A 24,627-nucleotide genomic window follows, 5' to 3' on the forward strand; every position below is an offset into this window, starting at 1 on the left:
CGAGTGTTAATAACAAAATAAAAGTTCCTATCAAAGACTTGGTGGCCCCCCTGTAGTAACTCTGAGGGCCCCCTAGGGCCCCGGAGCCCCTGACATAGGCAAAAAGGGTGGTGGTATCCCTGTAGTAACTCTGAGGACCCCCTAGGGCCCTGGAGCCCCTGACATAGGCACAAAGGGTGCATGGTGGTATCCCTGTAGTAACTCTGAGGACCCCCTAGGGCCCCGGGGGCCCCTGACATAGGCACAAAGGGTGCATGGTGGTATCCCTGTAGTAACTCTGAGGACCCCCTATAGGGCCCTGTAGTAACTCTGAGGACCCCCTAGGGCCCTGTAGTAACTCTGAGGACCCCCTAGGGCCCCGGGGGCCCCTGACATAGGCACAAAGGGTGCATGGTGGTATCCCTGTAGTAACTCTGAGGACCCCCTAGGGCCCTGTAGTAACTATGAGGACCCCCTAGGGCCCCGGGGGCCCCTGACATAGGCACAAAGGGTGGTGGTATCCCTGTAGTAACTCTGAGGACCCCCTATATGGCCCCGTAGTAACTCTGAGGGCCCCCTAGGGCCCCGGGGGCCCCTGACATAGGCACAAAGGGTTGTGGTATACCTGAAGAGCAGCAGCACAGCCTGTGGGAACGTCTGGAAGTTGTTGTTCCTGTTGATGTGCGTTTTGTCCATTAACGCTATCTTACCAAACATCTGCACAGGGAGGGAGGAAGTGGTCATAGTGAAACAGGATATATGCAAAGTATGAAGGAAGGAAGGAAGGAAGGAAGGAAGGAAGGAAGGAAGGAAGGAAGGAAGCTAGAAAAGAAGGAAAGGAGACAGGAGTGGAGAGAGAAGACAGGCCTTCTTGACTATCAGATTGAGAGACCAGCCGTTTGACCCAATCAAAACAAAGTTCATCCTCACTCAGGGTCCATCAATCCAAAACAAGGATAAGATGTTAACGGGCGTGTAAGTAATATTTGGTTAAAAGGTTAAATATATTACGATAGCAGTCATTGCTATACACTATACAGTGTTTGGTCACACTTTTTTTTTATCCAATCAGGACAGAAAACATGATTAGAACGGAAAACACTATGAAATTGAATCTGATAAATGATCCTTGTGGAGTTCTCTCTCTGATTGGATAACATTATCCTGACCTGAAAATATATTTATATTTACGTAAGTAAGCGCTAAAGACCTGTGTCACTGAGCAATAACAATAAAGGAATGATTCGATTACTATCAGCAGCATATACAGTAAAAATCTTTCTTTTATCACTTACCCAATTTAACCGAAACAGAAAGTGTGACAGAGAGAGATAGATACGAGGGAACATGACAGCCAGTCAGACAGACACGAAGAGAAACAGAACACAAACAATAGGAATAGAAGGAAGACACCAGGGACGGACGCACAGAAGCCCTCGAGCGACAGGGTGACGTCAAGAAGGACACACGGGACGGACGACGGCAAGCTAGAGGGAGAGAGACACAGAGAGACAGAGGGTGGGTGGGGGAGAGAGAGAGAGAGGAGGGTGGGCTTACCTGCATGCCGATGACTGCGTATATGAAGAATAGCATCACTATAAGGAGAGCTACGTATGGCAGAGCCTGAGGAGGAGAGAGACACGTCAGTAACACGGCAGGCCACACCCTGCTGCTCCAAGGCCCGGCTCCAAGTCACTTTCATCCACTCAACTCAATTATACCACATTCATTTAACCCATTTAGACCTGAGCTCCATTCTATAAAATGTCTTCTAAATCCTGACCGTTTTCTGAAAATGTTTCTATGTCATTGCTGCTCAACCCCAAAAATGACGGGGTTAGTCCGGAAATTACGGTCTATATGAATTTGGCCGCCGACCCCCGTCTGAAAATATATATTTTTCCTGGGGCCTCTCCAGTAGCAAAGATTTGAGTTAAAAATGTTCGCTCTGAAAGAATATATATTCAAAGATTTGCTCCACATTTTCAAGATTTTTCAAAAACAGCAGACCTACAAGCTCCGAGTGGCGCGCTGCGAGCTTGTGGATCTGCTGTTTTTCAATAACTAAAGTGTAAAGGCAATTGAAAAGGCAATTAACTCGTTCATAATACAAACCAAAAGAAAACAATTATCCTTGCAGTGATTAGGGATTTGTTTGGTAATGAGCTCAACTATACCGAGCGGAGAGGAGACCTCTCACATGGAAAAAACATCATCACGCACTTTAAATTTAATGCAATTTAATTTTGGCCAATTAAATTAAACCGACTTCGTGGAACCGCTGTGAAGAGAAAGTGAACTGAAGCACCGGGCCGAGGGCATATTATAGCACAGCACCAACAGCAACCAGGAAGGAACCCAATCATCTGACTTCACTTGGGTTGTACAACATTGTTGTAAAAGACAAACCGCTCTCTGAGCGTTGCCAGGAGAACAGCTCCTCTACACGAAGCTTAACGGCCAAACATGACATATAGACATCTCTCCCTGTTGTTCTTCATGACCTGGGCCTGTTGTGTTGCTACAGACAGAACTGAACTGGGCTGCTGGCTAGCTTTACTCTTGTGTTGTTTGCGACGTTCAGGGCCAGCTCGTGATTAATGGCAACTTTGGCAAGTATTTTTCTCTCTCACCCCATTATGTTGTAATGCCAAAGTGTATATCACTGCCAAACCACTGCTGTTTGGCCTTGGAGGGAAGCGGTCTCCTTCGAAACGCATGGCGTCTCCAGCCATTTATTTTCACCTGACAGGTTTGCAGCAGCTACAAGTACTGTCCGTTGCATCTTCATGTCGCTGGCATGCATTTGACAGTGAATGGTAGACTGGAGCTTTGCTAAAGGGGTTTCCCTGGGATGGGGATGGGTATAATCATGTGTGTGGAGGAACATGCTATCCCTCCCACATCCGTTTTTCCACTCTACAGGTGCTTCCATTAATGCAGGGGTTCTCAACGTCTTTGGCCGGGGACCCCCGGAAATGCTTTGGCAATGTCTCGGGACCCCCGCCCCGCCCCCTCCCGACCCCCAATATAAATTGACTGCTACAATATCCTTAAACCATTTTGGGCGGGAACCCCTTTTGGTGTTTTAAGCATTGTTATAATTTAGCTATTTTTAAAAAATCGTGAAAAAAAGATTAAAAAAATTTATCTTTTTTTTTTTTTTTTTTTAATAATTTGGGGACCCCCTAAAATAATTTGGCGACCCCCCGAGGGGTCGCGACCCACAGGTTGAGAACCCCTGCATTAATGCACAAAATGAGTTTTGTTTTTGTTTTGAATGAGCGTGGTCTTTGCCAACAACGACAATGACATATTGGTGGTCTCGTTCAAGTGCAGCATGGTTTTGTATGACCTTGACACATACGCAACAAGCACGCACCCACACATGCAAGCACGCACGCACAGCGTCGCACACACAAGTAAGCACGCATAAGGTACAGCTGAACAAATAACACAGCGAGCATGAGCTGGCCCTGTTCAAACAACACAAGAGAGAGAAAGGCTAATTTATTTTGTCCAAACACATTCTATCAAATGATTTCTCTTTTTGTGCTGAGGTCGTTCATCTCATACGTCTACGTCTACTTTCTAAAAGGGAGGATGGGAGTTCTTCAGGGTTAGTATCGGGGGTTGGAGAGGCAGAGAGAACGAGAGACAGAGATGGAGAGAGAGAGAGAGAGAGAGAGAGAGAGAGGGAGAGGGAGAGGGAGAGGGAGAGAGAGAGCAGAAAGTGAAGGCCACCTCTCTAACATTCTCCTACTATTCTATTTATCTGGTGTTTATTTCCATGTAAAAGCTTATTTTATACTCACAACATTGCAACGACATTGCTTACCGACAAGAACACATTTTCTGAAAATAGCCGATCAGCTATTTTCAGCGAGTGTAAAATCAGCCATTACGACGGCATCAAGGCCCGACAAAATACATTTTAGTCGACTAAATCAATTGTAGATTTACTCGACTAAAACCTATAGACTTTAACACCAAGACATTCCAGGTGACTAAAATGTGACTAAAACTAAGTGGAAACTATATATTCAAGAGACTACGACTAAAACTAAAATCAAATTTTGCTGCCAAAAAACCACACTGGAGTCTAATATGATGTTCTCTCTCTCTGTCTGTCTGGTTCTCGTCTCTCCTCACTTGAAAGGACTTGATGAAGGTCCACAGCAGGGTCCGAATCCCTTCTCCACGAGAGAGCAGCTTGACCAGCCTCATGACGCGGAACAGACGGAAGAAGGTGATGGAGATCCTGGCGTTCTCTTCAGAGTTCTGTAGTCCCTTCATTATGTTTAGTACGGTAGTGCATGCACACACACACGCGCACGCACACACACACGCACACATTCACACAGGATGCATGCATGCACGCACGCGTCCATGCACACACGCGCGCGCACGCACGCACATAGGAAACATGCATATGCACACGCACAGCACATGTAGGTGCACACACACACACACACACACACACACACACACACACACACACACACACACACACACACACACACACGTTATATGCACACAGAGACATGCACACATACATTCACACGCCATATTTGTATGCATGTTCACACCCAAAACATGGATATAAACAAACATAACACACACACACGCAGGCAAGCACACACACACACACACACACACACACACACACACACACACACACACACACACACACACACACACACACACACACACACACAGTTAATAAATAAAAGGTTGTGTTAAAATGAACTAACAACTAAAAAGAGATTTGGAAAATAATTGGCCAATCATAATTGTAATTTGATGGTTTATGGAGGAATCACCGATCATCAGCAAGCAGAGACCAGCTCTATCTACCTACCTACCTACCTACCTACCTACCTACCTACCTACCTACCTACCTACCTACCTACCTACCTACCTACCAACCAACCACATACCTACCTATACCTAACTACCTACCTACCGACCTACCTACACACATACATACATACACACATACATACATATCTACCACCTGCAGTACCTATAGTATATCCATTCATCAATCTATCAATTGTCGTCCAGATGGTTAAACAAGCTAACCAAAATATAGTTGTGTCTGAGGTTTTGTGCTTTACAGCTTTCAGCTAAATCAAAGCTATAGCATTTTTTGGGGGGTACTATAAAACAGTCCAATGTCAGTAAATAACTTACCTATGAAATATTCAGCCATCTAGCGCTGTGCTATTCTAACGGCAGTTGAATTATTCATAACAAAGGCTGATCCTGCGTTGTTGGGTTAACGTCAACAGGGCCAGTCTGCCAAACTGTCTGCAGTAAAACACAACCGTGCCTCTGCTATGGTTAACATCTGACACAGCAGTCTGGACTGGAAATAAAGAGCAACAAAACACTTCAACATGTTTCAGGTCAAGGACCCCTTTAGCTGAGAGAGATAGATGAAGCAGGGACCCCCCCACTACATATTGAATAAAATGGTATCGCTGATTCTTATACATTTCATTTTATTACATATTATATTTCCTATTAATACAGATATGTTATGATTCGTTGAACCACTTAAACTGCCACCCTCTACACCAAACCTCTAATAGTCAACTCGCCATGAGGCACATTGCGAGCATTCTCTTTCTTTCTTTCTTTCTTTCGTCCACAAAACAAACTTCTTACAAACACAGACACATTCAACAAATTGATATATTTTTTATATATTGTTTGTATAACTACCGGCTAATAATAAAGCAAATAATAAATGTATATACCGGTAGACACAAATGTGACAGAAACCCACAGTGACTCAGTAATAAGAGACTAGCTTGCTGCTGATGTTCAGTGTTTTCTCCATGAAGCCGTTCAATTCCCTCCAATCTAAACGGACAGAACAATGTCCTCTTGAAACGGATGTGTCATTTCCACAGACGTCTAAGACCACACACTGGATGTATGACCTCTCAACACGCTCTGTAACCTCAGAACGCCATGTGTAGATCTACTGTTACCGTGTACACTTTGACCATCTGCTTTGATCTGTTCTAATGAAGTCTTTATTTATATTAATCTTTATTTATATATATCAGTCTTAATTTATATTTTTTTAGAACACTTTATATGAAATGCATGTTACACACCAAGCAAGCATTTGATTTGCTTATTATTATTATTATTATAAGAACACAAACCTCAATTTATCAAAATGATGATACTTCCTAACAGCAAATAATGTATTCTTAGATACATTCTGATCATTTGTTGAGAAATTACAGGGAATCTACAATTTAGATGATTTAAAGATGTATGTGTTGAAAGATGACACAAGGCGTGTGTTGCCGAAGACGACTCAGGCAGCTGTGTTGAAAACGACAAGTCTCTTTTAAGAGTGCTGCTAGTTTGAATGTATCACTGCTGCCTTCCTACAGAAATATACACTGCATGTAATGTCAATCACTGGCCAACAGAGGGCGCCAAGAGAGAGAGAGAGAGAGACGAAAGAGCGAGAGACGGAGAAACTGAAGGTGAGATTTGGTTCAGTGTGTTTCAGGAATCAGATCAGGAAATTGGACGGATAGATCATCGGGATCCAGTGGATTAGAAAAGACAGAGAGCTAGGTAGAGAGACAGGGAGTCGGACAGGTAGGTAGAGAGACAGACAGGTAGGTAGAGAGACAGACAGACAGGCAGGTAGGTAGAGAGACAGACAGACAGACAGGTAGGTAGAGAGACAGGCACATATAGGGCAGGCCAGTTGGGAGGAGAGAGAGAGAGAGAGAGAGAGAGAGAGAGTGTGACGTACTAGTGATGACAGCGATGGTGACCACGATGGCTTGCGCCGATGACATGGCAACCCCGGAGACCCCTCCCCCCCACACACACACACACACTAACCCAGGAGACCCCCCCCCCCCCCACACACACACACACACACTAACCCAGGAGACCACACACACACACACACACACAAATAAAGGGGGACGAGTGGAGTGGGAGTGTAACGAGGGGCAAGCCATGGGCGTAGTGGGGGCATGGCAGGAGGGGGGAGGGGGGGAGGGGGCAGTGGGCACCATGACAACAGCAAGTCACAAAAAACTCACAAGTTGGTTAACTTAAGTCCACTTAAGTTGCACCAGCACAATGTGGTGTCCTGCACCACAACACACACGCAAACACACACACACGCACACATGCGCGCACACTATAGCACGCACACACACATATACACACACACAAATATACAGATATATACAGAGATATACGGAGATATACAGATACAATTATGAACAGGTAGATTTTGGGCACATGCTGCAGATGATGGCAACAGAGAGAAAAGAATGTAAACGGAGAGAAAGACAAACACAGACAGACAGACAGACAGACAGACAGACAGACAGACAGACAGACAGGTAGGTAGGTAGGTAGGTAGGTAGGTAGGTGATGGAGGTAATAGAGGAGGGGAGGTTACCGTCGGGTCGTACCATTGCTCTTACCACAGGGGGGTGAGAGGAAGAGGAAGAGGAGGAGGAAGACGAAGACGAGGACGAGGAGGAGGAGGAGGAGGAGGAGGTGTCAGCTGGCTTTAAGGAAAGGAACACGGATCAGCACACAGTGTGTGTGTGTGTGTGTGTGTGTGTGTGTGTGTGTGTGTGTGTGTGTGTGTGTGTGTGTGTGTGTGTGTGTGTGTGTGTGTGTGTGTGTGGATACCGGAGAACTCGCCGGTTTACCAACTCGTATGTCCAACCCACAGCTGTTATAGTTAATTTCCAAAGCGATCAAATTATTTTGTGCAATTAAATGGTCGGCTAGATAATGAGATTTTCCACTTTGGCGTCCACTGAGAGAATATCTCAACATCATGTCGACTCAACATGTCGTTCTGATAGGGTTTGACGTAGGACTGAGGCTACGATAAGGGTTTGACGTAGGACTGAGGCTACGATAAGGGTTTGACGTAGGACCGAGACTACGATAAGGGTTTGACGTAGGACCGAGACTACGATAAGGGTTTTACGTAGGACTGAGGCTACGATAAGGGTTTGACGTAGGACTGAGACTACGATAAGGGTTTGACGTAGGACCGAGACTACGATAAGGGTTTGACGTAGGACCGAGACTACGATAAGGGTTTGAGGTAGGACTGAGACTACGATAAGGGTTTGACGTAGGACCGAGACTACGATTAGGGTTTGAGGTAGGACTGAGACTACGATAAGGGTTTGACGTAGGACTGAGACTACGATAAGGGTTTGACGTAGGACTGAGACTACGATAAAGGTTTGGCGTAGGACCGAGACTACGATAAGGGTTTGACGTATAGGCCTGCGGCTACGATAAGGGTTTGGGGAAGGGCTAAATTAGGTCGAAGAGCCTAATGCACTGAATGTTACAAGACGTTTATGGTGCTATTGCATAGAAGGAGGTGAGGTGTGCTATGGCCATCTCACTGTTCTGAATTGTGTGACAATAAAATGTATGGGGTTACCACTTACCTGTTAGGTAGCTGCTGTTAGCTAGCTCTGTAGTATGTTTTTAGAAGACGAAGAAGTTATGATGTGGTTTTGCGTAGGCTTAAGGCAACGATAAGGTTTTGGATAGGGTTAAAGTTACGATACGGTTTTTGGTGTAGGACGGTCTAAGGTTATACGATATGGATTTGGTGTAGGTTTAAGATCATGGTTGCCATTGACTGTGTTGAGTCGACATGGTCCGCATTCAGTGTGTGTGTGTGTGTGTGCGTGCGTGCGTGCGTGTGTGTGTGCGTGTGTGCATGTGTGCGTGTGTGTGTGTGTGTGTGTGTGTGTGTGAGTGTGTGTGTGTGTGTGTGTGTGTGTGGCTGGCCAGGTGCGTCTTTCTGCCAGCTGTGGTTACAACACAACATTAGCAGCTTTGGCTAGCAGAGGACCAGGCTTTCCCAACACATCTTAACCGTGCAGTTTAAACCCTAATCACGTTTAAAGGGACATTTCACCCTTTTTGCAAAATATGTTAATGACATTTAGAAGATTTATAACACTTTCCTGGGGGTCTTTATGTGTGTAATATGTGGTTTTAGATATTTTAGATTTTAGCAGTGAGCCCAGTGTCTCTGATGTCATGGACACTGGGCTCACTTCCTTCCTGGACTACAATTCCCATAATGCTTTAATGCACTGCTCCTCCTTGTGGATAGGGGGAGGGTTGTCTTAATTACTGAGACAACATGTAGTCCGGGAAGTAAGTGAGCCCCAATGTCCATGACATCAGAGACACTGGGCTCACTGCTAAAATCTAAAATATCTAAAACCACATATTACACACATAAAGACCCCCAGGAAAGTGTTCTAAATCTTCTAACATATTTTTTTTTTGCAAAAAGGGTGGAGTTTCCCTTTAATCAAGTCTGACCTGGACTTAAATAAATTATATACATACTTAAATGCCAAGAAAAGTTGTGTGGCTGTTGTTTTTGTTTGATATACAAAAAAAACTACCGGTATTAAAGACCATATCGGTATAAAATACAACAGTACATCTAAGATGTGTCGAGAAAGTCAGATCCCAGAACAACAGTTAACACTGAACACAGAGGGAGACACCTAGTGGTGACCCCAGGTACTGCAATGAATTGGACACATTAAAAATACAGATTAAACCGTTAACTAGTTTAACCTACGAAACAGTTAAAACCAGTTTAATCTGTATAAACTCAGGAAGTGTTAAATTCACTTCGACATTGGCCCCGTTGGAATACCTCAGCATACTAACCATTCACTTCCCCCTGGATTACTGTTTGTTGAGCTAGCATAACATGATTGGTTGGTGACACAGATTAAGGACAGATGGTTAACCAATCCGTGCCATGTTAGATCAGCCCCGAGGAAGGAGGGGAAGGATGAAGGATTAAGGCAGTGAGGGAGCACAGAAGGAAGAGAGGAAAGGAAAGACAAGGAGGAAAGAATGTAGGAAGGAAGGAAGGAAGGAAGGAAGGAAGGAAGGAAGGAAGGAAGGAAGGAAGGGAGGGAGGAAGGAAGGAGGTATGTAGGTATTCCAACTGGGCCACGCCCCCTCCTGATATGGCGCAACACAGTAACATAGAAACAACATCCTTGCATAACTCTTCCCTGATTGGCCACAACCATGAAGCGCTACTTCCTCATTGGTTTAGAACTTTAGATCAAACTTCTAGCAGGGTCGGGGTCAGTGAGAGAGATAGAGATAGAGATAGAGATAGATAGAGAGAGAGAGAGGGAGAGAGAGAGAGATAGACCAGTGACCCACTATCGCCAATCAATGTATAACTATCTTTACATACTGTATAATTATGTCCAGTATGTCATCATCAGCATAACAGCCATGTAACTTGTCAAAGTGCACTAAACCCCACTACCTCGTTAAAATCTTCCCAACACCATGCTTTATTTTTATTTTTTAAGATAACAATATCTAAAACAATAGAGGCGGTATAGATATTGTCGCAGTCAAAACTGCAGTGGATTTTACTGGCTGAGATCGACCCATGCATGAAGCTTCACTATAGAGCTAAGTGAGAGTCTCAGTAGAAACATGGCAATCAAACATACGGCAAGAGGTTTTCAAATAAACAAAGTCGGTTCAGGTTCTTTCTACAGTTCAGCAGGTCTGTAGGTAGCGCAGGACTCCTGAAAACACTGTGCTAGATTTGACTTTTTAGTCCTGACGGGTTAATTTTTCATAAAATAAAGGTACTATTAGGATGAAACAAAAACTCTCAATAATTAGAGCTGATCGGTTGACCTAAAAAGTAATGTATCCTGAAGGAGAGACCTGCGTTACCTAGTTTGCATTTCAGGTGAGCAATCTGAACCACAAAATGCAACAATAAACAACAGAGCAAAAGAGAGGGATAGAGAGGAACATTCATAAAAGAAGAGTCAAATTCACATGAGGGCTTTTGAAGCGAAAGGGAGAATATAGTGGGAGGACCGAGGAGCGAAAGGAGAGAAGGCATTCCGGAGAGAGAGAGAGAGAGAGAGAGAGAGAGAGAGAGAGAGAGAGAGAGAGAGAGAGAGATAGAGGGAGAGAGAGAGAGGGAGAGAGAGAGAGGGAGATATGCATATCCATACTAGCATCGGCAAGGCACCACTCAGAGCAGACCAACTACCAGTCTGTCTACAAACAAGGAAAAGAATCGCAGAGCATTTAACAAGCACCCGCAGGTTGCAAAGGCAGAATTGGGAGGTATGGGGTCTATAAAAAACAGAAACTAATCTAACCCAATGACAACCCACATGGTGTTGAACAAAGAACCTAAAGTGGGCATATTCATAGATGACAGTTTGGGCCATCCGACATGGACTTTGTAAGTGTTGGCCTGTTACTGCACCTCACCACACATACAAAAAATGAAGTAGCTGTTTTCTGTACCAATATAGCTTTTGTTAGCTACTACATTACATACATTTTGTGTCTAAGCAAAACGTGAAGTGCAATAACAGGAAAACATTGAAAAGGTTCTCCTAAGGTTATGCTGCAGATATAGTTTCTTAAACAGAAAGAGAGAGAGAAGAAAGTAAATAAAAGCAGCTCAAGAACAATATGCGACAACATTAATTAACACTAGCATGGTATATCCTGCCGCCCATACCACTTAAGTCACGAGAGAAGAAAAATCGAAGACTTGGGGCATGCCTTTAGGTTAGAAGAAGTTAGAGAACAAAAAAAGAACATGTCAAGAAGTGCAAAACCAAATCAAATCAGACTAAAAAGCAAAATCAAAACCAAGGTATGTGCAAAATCACATCAGTGACATGTATAGATGAGGAAGGTGTATATCTCTGACCCGGCCGGCAGAAACTAATCAGCAATACAATGTATCACTAATCAATTATATCATCAATCAATGGGTAATAGTATGACCAATGTCCTCAACTGTAGACTTGTATCCATCCATTCACTAGATGTCTGTCTACTCCCACTTTACAAGCTATTTCTTGTACTGTGAGTGAGAGCAAGCGACATTTAGTGAAAATACACCTGTCAAAAACCAAACAAACGTCAGTACTATATTTTGGTTGTTTCCCCAAAGTTCTTAACGCGATGGACGCCAAAACGCCTCGCAACCCGTCAGATGACGGGTTAAGATTTAACCCTGGAGGTCGCCGAACCCATCAGATGGCGGGTTGTAAGGATTATATCAATAACAAGCAGGCGAAGCTCAACACTAACCTTCCGTGCTGCCCAGGCTGCTAGACAGCGCCTACGTTCTTCCCATCGTGAGGAACAATGCGCTCGCCTCCCATAAGGATCCACTCATTGTCGTTTCTTTGTTGCTTGTTTTCTCCGAAAAAATACTCCAAAGTTGTTGTTTTAGTCCAAACCGCCCAACGTTCAGATGTAAACAGTGATTTCTGATCGCATCGCGCCAGCCATGTTATCGCTTGTTGTGAAACCTAACACATGTCGGCTGCTGCTCGAAAAAGTTTTTGCCCCTTTTTGGCGCCTATATAGGGGATAAAGCTGGCTGTCTGCGTTCATTTCAAATGAACAGAGGGGGCGCTGAAAGTGTTAAGTGTCATTTATAGAGATCCAAGTTTCTAACGAGAATCGACATCACACGGAAGTGTTTTGGCCGAGAACAAGGACATCAAAATAAAACGCTCTACCGACGGCGCTATACTCCCGGACACAAATGCAAACATTTAAAATAAAGCCATCACTGGGAATATTGTTCCATGTTTATGTATGATACAGTATATGGCCAAATAGCCAAGCCTACTGTTATTCATGAAAAACATTGTATCATGTTGTTGGACAGAGAATTGCCACATTTCACGGCAGGAAGAAAATAGCTCTGTTCAGGTTGATACACTTCAGGGATATAAGCCTGCTCCTCATTTGTATGCCTGGCCAGCGCTGTCAGACCTAAGCCTCTATTCCCACCGCCTGGGACCGTAGAAGAACACAACTTTTGTAGGTATACAGTACATCTTCCACTGTTCAGTAGTCAAGACCCACAAATAAGTAGTATATATAGTAGATAAAAAACAAAATGCCGTCCTGCGGGACGGAGCTGCCAACTTATTCTCAGCAGCCTTTGCTTCCTGTCTGTTGGCATTTCAAACTTGCCGCACACTTGTAGCGGAAGTGCTGAAAGGTTTCTTGAGGACAAGAGAGAAGAAAACACTGTAGGCCTATTGGACAGCGAAGCTGCCTTCTTCAGGGTGTTACGATCACAGACAGGAGTAGGGTTGTCCCGATCGGATCGGGTGATTGGAAATCGGCTCTGATGATTTTCAAAAGATCGGAATCGGGGAGAAAATATCGGATTATTAATTATTGTCTAATGTAAATCTCAAAGAAAGATGTATAAGCAATGAGATTTTGTAAAAACTCTTGTGTTTATGCTAGTTGTTTTCCTTCTGGTCCCAGTCAGAGATCATCAAACAAAGAATATAGTGACACTCAGAGGAATTGAAAGGCAACACAACATACTACACTAGAGTGACATACATTAGGATATTATACTATTCTGATATGGCATAAGTGTTCGGATCGGATCGGGAAAGATCGGTATCGGTATGTCTCAAAATCAAATGATCGGAATCGGATCGGGAGCAAAAAAACATGATCGGGACATCCCTAGACAGGAGTATAAAAGGAGGGCTGGGTCTACCATAATGTACCAAATACCTACTAGCAGAGAATCAAAATGGTTCAAAGTACGTAGGCTACTCTCTTTACTCTCATTTTCTTTTCACATTATAAAACAAATCCGTGAACAGTTTATAAAACAGTTGAAATTTGAATATATTGTTTGTTCTCATAACGACTATTCAGGCATCACTAAAACCCTGCCAGCCTCCAGTAATGCTGAATAAACCAACCCATGGCGTTCCATTTTCACTTGGTACTTAGAGACTGTTTGTCAGGTCAAAATGTGAAGGCCACATGAATACATCAGCAATTATCCTTTAAGTGTGAGTCCAATAGGCAGCAGACTTTAGACTTGTACTTGGGGGGTGTTTAGCCCATGGTACACACCGCTGCATTCTCATTCTACTCCACTGTTTGACCAAGGGGCCCATTCCAGTCGATACCAAATTAATTCATGCATACATTTACATAAATTTCACGGCTGTGGAGTAAATCCATTTATGGATCCAACTGCTCTGTGAGTACGCATGTTGCTGCTGGTGGACGGAAGAGGGGGGGGGGTTCTACTGTAAGTAGTTTTTTTTGCTATGCAATTAAGGAAAAAAGGAAAACGACAAACGTTGTTTGTGTAGGGACCTCATTTCTAATTCATAACACAAACCTTTCACCAAGAATCACCCGGGGAAAAAAGTATTTTCAAATGAACGAATATATGCTTTTCTTCTGCTTTTTTTCTGTCTTACTTACTTAGCAAACAAACAAACAAAAACACAGGGTCCTGGGAACCCTCACTGTATCTCAAAAATATGCCGACATCAATGGGCAAATGTTCATTCCAGTCTTTTCTTAAGCATTCGGGTTTGTTGTTTCTTTGTAAAATTGTCCCAACACAATTAATGTGAGCCCAAGCCAGGATATACACCTTTCCATCCTCTATATTCTATACATGCTATACAGTTCCGGCATGCAAGGGAAATGGACAAACGTCCCTGATGCAATGGCAAGAGAAACTGCAATGTGAATCCAAACCAAGTTGCTGAGACAATGCAATAGTTCAGCATCTACTGACAAAGGCAATATGATTAGCTTTATGTTTGTTTGTTTGATTTGTGCTATTGATGTTCAAAAGACAGAGGCATAAATACCTATTTTGTTGCTCTTCAAATATTTGAAAACCCTCCGAAAATCTTCTATGGTTCTATTGGTTACGGAACAGTAGAGGCATTACAGTATCTAGAAGCTATTGAGAAGTCTTTAAGTGTACTGTGATAGTGTGTGAGACTGTGAGGACTGTGTGCCACATTTTCACAATTTTGTTGAGCTTGTAGATCTGCTATTTTTCAATAGTTAAAATATAACATAATGCTTTAAAACACACTCTTTTTCAATCTTATCTCCATGTCTTCATCGGTAGAAGTAACAATAAATACACATCCATTTCTCTGTATTTCTGAGGCCACAAATTGAAACCACAGTAGATTGTGGACATTAAAAACTGCCTAGGGGCTATGCTTTTTGAATTGCTCCAGTGAATTCGCCGGTGAATTCTGGGCCCATTTTGAGATTGGGGCTGAATGTTTTCTCAGCCAATTACTATTGACTTTTTGCATCGGCCACCACAGTTAACGTCACAAATAGACTAAGCATCTATTCCACAGGCTTGACAGCTCAACTTAATTTTAACGTGCAATTGTAAGCTTGTAAGTGGTTTCAAGTACACACTGCGTGATTGGTGTTACAATTTGAACCAAGTCACAGGTCAAAACCCAATCAATAATTTGAAATCTAGCTTCAAACCTAACCAAGCCTTTAACGTTGCCATGCTGCGTTTAATTACTTTTCCCAGAGCTATTCGACTCTGCTAACTGCTTAAAGGCATGGCCTGCACGGCCGGTGTTTCCAAAGCATTTGAAAGCATTGGCGCGATAGGTATCTGTCCTCTGTCAGTGTGTGTGTGTGTGTGTGTGTGTGTGTGTGTGTGTGTGTGTGTGTGTGTGTGTGTGTGTGTGTGTGTGTGTGTGTGTCAGTGGCGTGCACAGACATTTAGAGGGGCAGGTGCTCAAGTTAAAAAAGGGCACCTTGTGCAGCGCGTGGAACCGGCCGGTTGCCTTAATCCATTTTGGGCGGGAACCCCTTTTGGTGTTAGCATTATGTTATGCTTTAGCTATTGAAAAATAGCAGATCTACAAGCTCATAGCGCGCCACCGAGTGGCGCGCTATGAACTTGTAGGTCTGCTATTTTATTTTTTTTAATTTTTTTTCCAAAAGGGCACATTGCCAAAAGGGCAGGGGGTGCTCTAGCACCCCCTAGTGTCTATCTGTGCACGCCACTGTGTGTGTGTGTGTGTGTGTGTGTGTGTGTGTGTGTGTGTGTGTGTGTGTGTGTGTGTGTGTGTGTGTGTGTGTGTGTGTGTGTGTGTGTGTGTGTGTGTGTGTGTTTGGGGGGCTGAAAGAGCACGCAGGCAGGCATGTAAGGAGGTAAGGAAGGGGAAAAAGGGGAGGGAGGGTGTTGGAGTGGGCTACTTACGTTAACCTCAGTGATCGCTATGTCAACAATGCTACCCACAACTATCAACGCATCAAATGTGTTCCATGCATCAACAAAATAATGCTGTGAAAGGAGGTGGAGAGAAAACAGAAAGAGGACAGGAAAGAAAGAAAGAAAAAAGAAAGAAAGAAAAGACACAACATAAGACAGATAAACAAACAAACAAACAAATAAAATAACATGGAGAATAATGTAAAATCAAAGGAGACAGGGAGAAAAATAAGATAAAGTTATATTCATATTTATTTTTTTCGTAGTTGGAAAAAGAGAAAGAACGGGTGGGGGAGAAAAAGTGGAAAAAAGAAAGATGTCTGAAAGAGATGGACAGCAGAGAGGGCGCAGCATCAGAGGAGGTCGGTCATGCTTATCCATGAGGGGAAACAACAACAACGTCAAAAACAACAACAATAAACAACAACAACCCAAAACAAATGAATCGCTTCCTGTTGTCGGGGTTGTTAATTAAAGGCGTGTGAAAGAAAAAGCCTGCTGTCATTGGTTAGTGCATTAGTTCTGTTAGTCAGGGGAGGGCGGGGCTTCAAACCTGAGGACATGTCACAGTCGGGTTAAACAAAATTAAATAAAAAAACAACCATGAAAAGGAACAGTATACTAATTGTACTGTTTTTCCTTCCGGTTGAAGTAACGCTGGAGACGGATGGCAGAGCCCGGTATATATATTTATAACAGCCTATACGTTCCACACCGAAGCCAGGAAGAGGCCTCGTGGTTCTACGCTCGGCAGGCCTTTTTTTGTGTGTTTCGGGTTTCTCTCTCTCTTCGAGTGGATTTTATACGGATGGAAGAGGAAGAGGAAGAGAAGGAGAGAGAGGAAGGCAGCACCAGAAGCACGGTGTGGGACACAAGAGCGAGGGAGACACGGAGGAGGAGAGAGAGACAGACATCAAACAGGAAAGTGGAAGAAAGGGTCGGACAGACGACAGACGTAGAGAAGGGGAGAGAGAGAGGGAGACGGGGAGAGAGAGAGAGAGGGGGAGACAGGGAGAGAGAGAGAGGGGGAGATAGGGAGAGAGAGAGGGAGACGGGGAGAGAGAGAGAGGGGGAGACAGGGAGAGAGAGAGAGAGAGGGAGACGGGGAGAGAGAGAGAGGGGGAGACAGGGAGAGAGAGAGAGAGAGGGAGACGGGGAGAGAGAGAGAGGGAGACGGGGAGAGAGAGAGGGAGACGGGGAGAGAGAGAGAGAGAGAGAGAGAGGGAGACGGGGAGAGAGAGAGAGGGAGACAGGGAGAGAGAGAGAGAGAGAGAGAGAGAGAGAGAGAGAGAGCGGGCACTGTACTTACGTTAATTTCACTGAGGATGACGTCTATTATGCTGCCAATAACGATGAGGAAATCAAATACATTCCACGGATCACTAAAGTATCCCTACACAGGAGCAGTGGGGGGGGGGGGGGGGGGGGGCAGGTGAGGGGTAAGAGAGGGAGGTTAGAAGGAGAGACATACCCCGACCTCCTTGTCCTGGGAGAATATTGGACCCCCCAGCCAGCGCTACCCCACCACTGACACACAATGGCAGCTGCAGGTCACCAGGACACCTGTTTGTTTGGCTCTTTTCGACTATACGGAGGGGTAACCCAGAACCTTCCATATGCTGAAACCTCTTCACTAATACTTTTGCCATTTTTAGAGAAGAATGTGGAAAGTATATACGTTCTCACGGTATAGCACTACCTCCAGAGCGGTGTCCCAAGTTAGGTTCCCGAGAACCTCATCTGAAACCAAGCAGTATATATATAGTGTACTATGGAAACAAATCCAGAAGCCGTGAAACACGCTTCAGTGCACGGTTCGGTTAGTTCCCGTCGTCGAAAAGAGCCATTAGTTATTATGCTCAGGCTCAGTCAACAGATGTCCGTCCACATGGCCTGTTCACAAGGTACTAGAGTTATTGTTAAGGAAGACAGTTACTGTACTCTAACGCAGGGCACTTAGAGCGCTCTGCAGCTGTCAGTCCGTCCAGCTGCACCGTGGGACAAATCTATGTGGCCGTTGGTACTAAAGTATACTTATAACTGCTTAGTTTTGTTTGGTTATATTGCAGCCACTTCAACGGCAGCTCTTATTAATTAAATGCCATCTATAAAACTTTAAGCCCAGACAGCCGAGGCATGTGCAGGACTAAATCTGAGGTACAGTTGTACGATGGAACCATCCATGCTAATGTATTCACATTCTTTGGCGTGGTAGCATGTGACTAAAATGCACTGTGAAGGAGTAAGATTTAACAATGAATATATACAGTCTATGATTTAAAATAACAGGGAGATGACACCATTCAGTCAGTCATTCAGTCAGTCAGTCAGTCAGTCCTCCTTGGCCCGGTAACTAGCATTTCAATTCCATATGATATTAATTGTATCATTTAGGGATAATTTTCAGGGGGGGGGGGGGGGACTAAGGACTGTAAAACTCGTCGATAACTGTGTTGATGAGCGTCACATACAGTATATTATATACAGTATGTTCTCTGGGGAGGCTTTAAGGAGTGACACCTGTTCAGAGAGTAAAAGCATTAAGACTGCAAACAGCTTCTCAGAAACAGAAACCAAACATGTTAGACGATCTGCATTCCTCCTTGTCGTCCACGGTCTGCAGATGGAACAAAGGTCATGGTACAGTAAGCATCCTGGGGTAACACCTAGAACATATCGTTGCTGTCGGGAGGAAACCTCATAAGTCAATTTTTTAGGTTTTTGATTTTCTTTTTGCATAAATCAGTGCTATTGAACACCCTTTACGTCTGTGTGTTGTTTCGAAAATATTGAACCAATGGAAAGTAGTAAAAGGTGCTTTGGACAAAACCTCTTAAAGGAGCATTCAGTGATTTGGGTGATTTGGAAAACCACCCAGTCCGCCCCGGTAACAAAATGTGCACATGTACGCTCTACAGTGGGGGGAAGTGCAACAGGCCAACAGCATGTGCACCAAGGCCCGCCCCCACTCGATCATGATTGGAGGAAGGCCCCTCTCATCCTGATTGGATGAAGGCTTTGCCACCCGCCACCAAAACTGAAACTAGGGGTTTTCGACCCCAGGGGCTCACTGGGGACAGGGAGGATTTCCTTATATGGTCAGCACACTCTATAGTAGGGAGGATTATCCAGAAAAAAAGAAAAAATAAGTGATATTTGAATTAAGTCAAATCACTGAATATACCTTTAACTCCACTGGACCCTCAAAATGTCTGCTAAAGCAACTAACTCCACCACCTCTCCCCCTCTCATGGAAGTACTTGACAATATATAAAGTCACAACATCAACTTTGATGAGGCTGTAATGTATTGCTTTGTTTTTAAAAAATATGGTTTTCCTGAAAAAAATATATTTTTCATTTCCTGAAAAATGAAGATTTTGGAGTTATGAGGTTTCCTCCCGACAGCAGAGATATACAACGTAGGCTGAATTCAAATGTCGCGATTTCCCCGGCAGACTGGTGGACTTAATGGCGTGAAGTCTGGAGACAGTGCCTGCCCAATTCTGTCAATTAAAGTCATTAAGTCTGCAAGGAGGTCAAACACGAGGACTTTCGTGCAGACTTCACTATACAGCACAGACCTTGCTTGTGGGCCAGCAAAGCGAAGGCCAGACCGACAGGTCTTCCGAGTGCGTGAGTGTTCTAAAATGCGTGGGATGGCGTAGCATCAATCGCTGTGGACGTATACAGTACTGTATGGGGGTTTCGGTGGGGTGGCACATCTTGGCGTTGGTAATTGTCATGGCATTGGCTGATGTTTTAAGTCTGGTCTCATGAATGCATCGCAGACCTGCGCCCCTGCAGACTTGATGTAATAATGTCAAACATTAGGATCCGCATCACAGTACGTTAACCAAATTTAGGACTGAGGCTGAATCTAAAAAAAAAGTCTTCTAAATCATAAAAGTTTTCTGAAAAACGTTTCTATATGTCAGTGGTGCTCAACCTTTTTCAGGTCAAGGACCCGCAGAATTATCTGTATTTGGCCGTGGACACCCATCTGCAAAGATTTGAGTTAAAAACGTTTGCTCTGAAAGAATATATATTCAAAAATGTGCGCCATATTTTCATGATTTTTCAAAAATAGCTCATTTTCCAACAGCTAGAGTTTAAAAAATAATGATTAAAACACCAAAAGGGGTCCCGTCCTGAATGGGCTAAGACAGAAGTCTGCAGTTGCCAAGTCCATTCGTCTGACATTTGGATTCAGCCACCGATTTATTTTCTATTATTATTACATGTAAAGTATGTAAAGTAGCAAACTTTTTCCTCATCTATACATCGTTCTTAAACCCAGGATGCCTTTGAGTATTAAACGGTTGAGTCATTCAATGGCAACAATGAGGTATACAGCATGTATTTCAAGTCAGTTATCAAATTCAACACCAATAATAAGTAATAATATTAGCGACATAACTACTAAACAATAACTGCAATATAAATGCCAACCCATCTGTACTGGCATCTGTAAAGGTATTAACAAAACAAAACAATACACTGTCAAGTAGGTTTAGAGTTGTTTAACTTTGTAGGGCTTCTGTTGTTGACACCATTGCTAGGTAACGTGGTGGTGGGAGCTGTGTGCTTCACAGCAAGTGCTTTCGTAGGACTTTATTTGAAGTTGTAGCCTACGCGTTGTCAGTTTAAACACGGTAAGCATCCTCTATACTTGGTAAACTGGACATGAGTGGCCTCTGTACTTGGGTCTGCACTTTTTCCCTCTACGCCAAATCTCTCGGCTATTTTTTGGCAAACGTCTCCACCAGAGTAGAGACAGCAGGGCTCAAGTGGCTAAGTGCTTTTCGCAGTGAGCTGTTGACACAGACATCAACGGGAACATTCACAATCTGAGGCGACAGTGCGTCCCCAGCCTCATCTTCGTGTTTTGATGTGAAAATCCATTTTTCTACTGCGGATGATTCAACAGCTCACTGTTCCCAATAGCTTTGCTATTGATTACACGCAAGGTTTTTTTGCCCGCCAGCATTGTTTATAAACAACAACACACAGTCTGCTGGGACGGCGCGTTCCCATCTGTCATTGTTTGAACAGCTGACACAACAGGAAGCCCTCTGATTGGACGATAAACACTGTACACACCAGGTTACTTAGCAACGGTTGAAATGAGGAAGTAAGAAAGAGCGAACATCTCAGATCGATGAATGTCACTTCTTTTTTCATATGATCAATGTGACTTCTATTGTGTTTTACTCTAATGTGCTTGTTTTACAGTAGCATATATTAGATTAGCCTTTAGTTTGTGTATACACTTACTGTAATCTACTGTACTGTTTACACGTGTGTGTGTGTGTGTGTGTGTGTGTGTGTGTGTGTGTGTGTGTGTGTGTGTGTGTGTGTGTGTGTGTGTGTGTGTGTGTGTGTGTGTGTGTGTGTGTGTGAGACATACCCTGGGCTTGAAGGCGATCAGTTTGAGGATCATCTCCACGGTGAACAGACCGGTAAAGAGCATGTTGAGAATGTTCATGGCGTCGTTGAAGCCGGGCGTCTGTCCATGGTGCTGCACGTACGCACGCGCACGTGCACACACACACACACACACACACACACACACACACACACACACACACACACACACACGTGTAATTTTATTTTGGTACAGTAAACATGGGTCTAGTGGAGCAGCGATAGTGGTATACTTGTGGTCGTTCTTTGCTAGTATTCCCTTCTTTGTGTTTGTCACTTTGCCGATGATTAAGATGATTAAGATGCGCAGCAGTAGTTGGACTGTGTGCCGTCGTCAGTTAAAAACATGAAATAGTTTTCTTTTTGTTGTTTGTTGGGGTTATTTTTCCATTTTATCTCATTGTCTTTTCGTTTTCTTCTTTCAAAATCAAACCTCTTTATTTGCAAGAAGTTGTCCTCCTCCTCCTTTAACCCACTTGGACCTGAGAACTGATTCTTTCTTTTTTTTTAATGTTCTGTTTATTCATTTTTTGTTTTTTACAAATATAGAAGTAAATTGAGAAATACAAACAGAGTAACAAATACAAAAAAACTTAAACACAAACAACACACAAATTCCAAATCAAGACAACCAAAGAACATTCAGAACAAAACAAAACAAAAAATACATATATATATATATATATAAAAAAATAAAATAAAATAAAAACCCACTCCAATATAGTCAATGTACAAAGCAGTTCTTGGTCACAAACATCATCCAGACAAGACAGGTTGGCTAGTCAGGCGACAGCTATTCAGGTTCAATCGGGGGCACAAGTGTAAGGCGGTCAACATGAGATAGAAAAGGCTGCCATGCTCTACTGAATTTGGAGATTGAGCCACGCAATGTGTATTTCATTTTTTCCAATTTTAAAAAATATAGTATGTCAGATATCCAACGGGAATGTGAAGGGGGGTATGTTGACCTGAGAACTGATTCTACAAAATGTCTTTTAAAACAGTTTTCTGAAAAACGTATCAGTGGTGATATCACTGGTGCTCAACCTTCATGTCAAAGACCCACAGAAATATCAGAATTTGGCCACGGACCCCCATCTGAAATTATGTCGTTCCAGGGACCTCCCAGAAGCAAATATTTGAGTTTCACGTTCATTGTGAAAGAATATATATTCAAAGATCCGCGGAACATTTTCACGACTTTTCAACAGTTAAAGTTTAAAATAATGGTTTAAAGTGGTTTAAAGCTATGAGGTAACTCCTCATGTGACCACCGCGCTCTGACTTAACTCTTTTCTTCCCATGTACGTATATATACGGACCCCAACGTATACTCCGTCTATAAAATGGTTGAGGCCTACAGAAGCTTTTAACATCGGTCCAGTTCCTATGGCAACGCCCCACCGCTCCAACTATGGGATTGCAAATATAATCACAGTGCAAAGCAATTGAAAGGAGGATTTTCAAACCTCCATAAGTCGGACTCCAGGATCGCTGTCCTTGGTGGATCTTCTGCCATCCACATTTCGGATTGAATTTGTGCCTTTGTGCCGCGACGCTGCCGCCATGAAAAAGCTTGTGACGAAAGGTAGACAGTGTGTGCTTGTTCCAATGTGTAGCGAGTATTTGTAGCGAGTGTGTGTGTGTGTGGGGGGGGGGGGGGGGGGGGTGCACGGGCAAACTCTGTCTTTTAAAGTGAACGCGTATGGTGGCACTGGGAACTGGGGTTTATGCTAACAGCTAGCCGCAATTATAGAGTTAAGGTGCGTTACCCGTTCATATCATATCATATAAATAACGGTAATGGCGGGTAACGGTAAAAACGACCTTGGTGTGTGCGACCCATTACCGTTAAAGCTATGAGGTGACACAGATTAGGGCATTCACTTCTAGTCATTTTTACCAGTTGACTAGTTGCCTAGTTTACTAGTCGACTAGTCGACTAGTTGTTTAACCACCTATTATGTTTATGTTTGTTTTTTTGGAAATAAATATTTGTACATTAAAAAAACTGTGTACATTGGTGACTATAACTATAATCTACCTGATCTTGAGGCTGGGAAAAAAAAAAAAAAAACTTTTTTTTCTTTCTTATCAACTAGTCAACTAGTACCAACAAGGTCGACTAGTGGATTTACTAGTAAATCCTTTACTAGTAAATCCACTTGCTTAATGCCCTAACACAGATGCGTCCTCAGGTCTAAATGGGTTTAAACATGTAGCAGCTATACAGCCCTGACGGGCCGTAGCAGAGCGCTGCGTGCGTCGTGTATACCTGCATGGCCAGGCAGATGGTGTTGAGCAGGATGAGGGTGAACATCAGGTACTCAAAGTAGGTGGAGTTGACCACGTACCACACCTTGTACTGGTACGGGTTCTTGGGGATGTAGCGCCGTAGCGGACGGGCCTTCAGAGCGTACTCCACACACTGACGCTGCACACACACACACACACACACACACGCACACACACACATTATGTTCCACAGTACCGAAGTTCTGACACCAAGGCCAGAGATAAAGATCAGTTCATCTGGATCGCCACCCACCTGAAAGCCAGTTATACTTAATTAACTGGTGGGTGTGGCCACGTAAAAACATAATTTTTTATGTTTTTGCACGCACGCACGCACGCACGCACGCACGCACGCACGCAGAGCATACCTGGTTCTTGTCCAGCTCACAGTTCTTGTACTCCTGCTCGCCCTGCTCCTGGAAGGTGACAATGACGAAACCCACGAAGATGTTCATCATGAAGAAGGCGATGATGATGATGTAGATGATGAAGAAGATGGAGATGACCACGCGGTAGTTGTAGACGGGACCGATGTCCTCCGCGTGGGAGTCTATCGCCCGGTACAGCAGCCTGACACACGAACACAAGAGAGAGAGAGAGAGAGAGAGAGAGAGGTGAGCCAGTAGGATACAACAGCAGTGACAACACAGTAATGTGTGTGGGGAGGAATCAATTGGCATAATGGAGGAAAATTGGGTAAAACATAATTGGCTACTCTAATTTTGTTTCAAATAAAAGAAAGGGAGAGAGAGTGCGTGCGTGTGTGCATGCGTGCGTGCGTGT

The 24,627-nt window shown here is 43.7% G+C and overlaps 1 protein-coding gene across 1 annotated transcript in view; it reads right to left on the reverse strand.

Annotated features, from left to right (window-relative positions):
- cacna1c (calcium channel, voltage-dependent, L type, alpha 1C subunit) overlaps nucleotides 1-24,627 on the reverse strand; it is a gene marked incomplete at both ends in the record, with an annotated part of 77,258 nt that overhangs the window by 21,921 nt on the left and 30,710 nt on the right. The window contains 8 exons of the mRNA XM_079494847.1: nucleotides 605-696; nucleotides 1,537-1,602; nucleotides 4,132-4,269; nucleotides 7,452-7,550; nucleotides 17,433-17,516; nucleotides 21,533-21,643; nucleotides 23,825-23,983; nucleotides 24,213-24,414. Of these exons, the coding sequence (XP_079350973.1) occupies nucleotides 605-696; nucleotides 1,537-1,602; nucleotides 4,132-4,269; nucleotides 7,452-7,550; nucleotides 17,433-17,516; nucleotides 21,533-21,643; nucleotides 23,825-23,983; nucleotides 24,213-24,414 (951 nt within the window). The remainder of the gene's footprint in view (nucleotides 1-604; nucleotides 697-1,536; nucleotides 1,603-4,131; nucleotides 4,270-7,451; nucleotides 7,551-17,432; nucleotides 17,517-21,532; nucleotides 21,644-23,824; nucleotides 23,984-24,212; nucleotides 24,415-24,627) is intronic.

The sequence above is a fragment of the Electrona antarctica genome (genome assembly GCF_951216825.1).
Source record: "Electrona antarctica genome assembly, chromosome: 23".
NCBI lineage: Eukaryota > Metazoa > Chordata > Actinopteri > Myctophiformes > Myctophidae > Electrona > Electrona antarctica.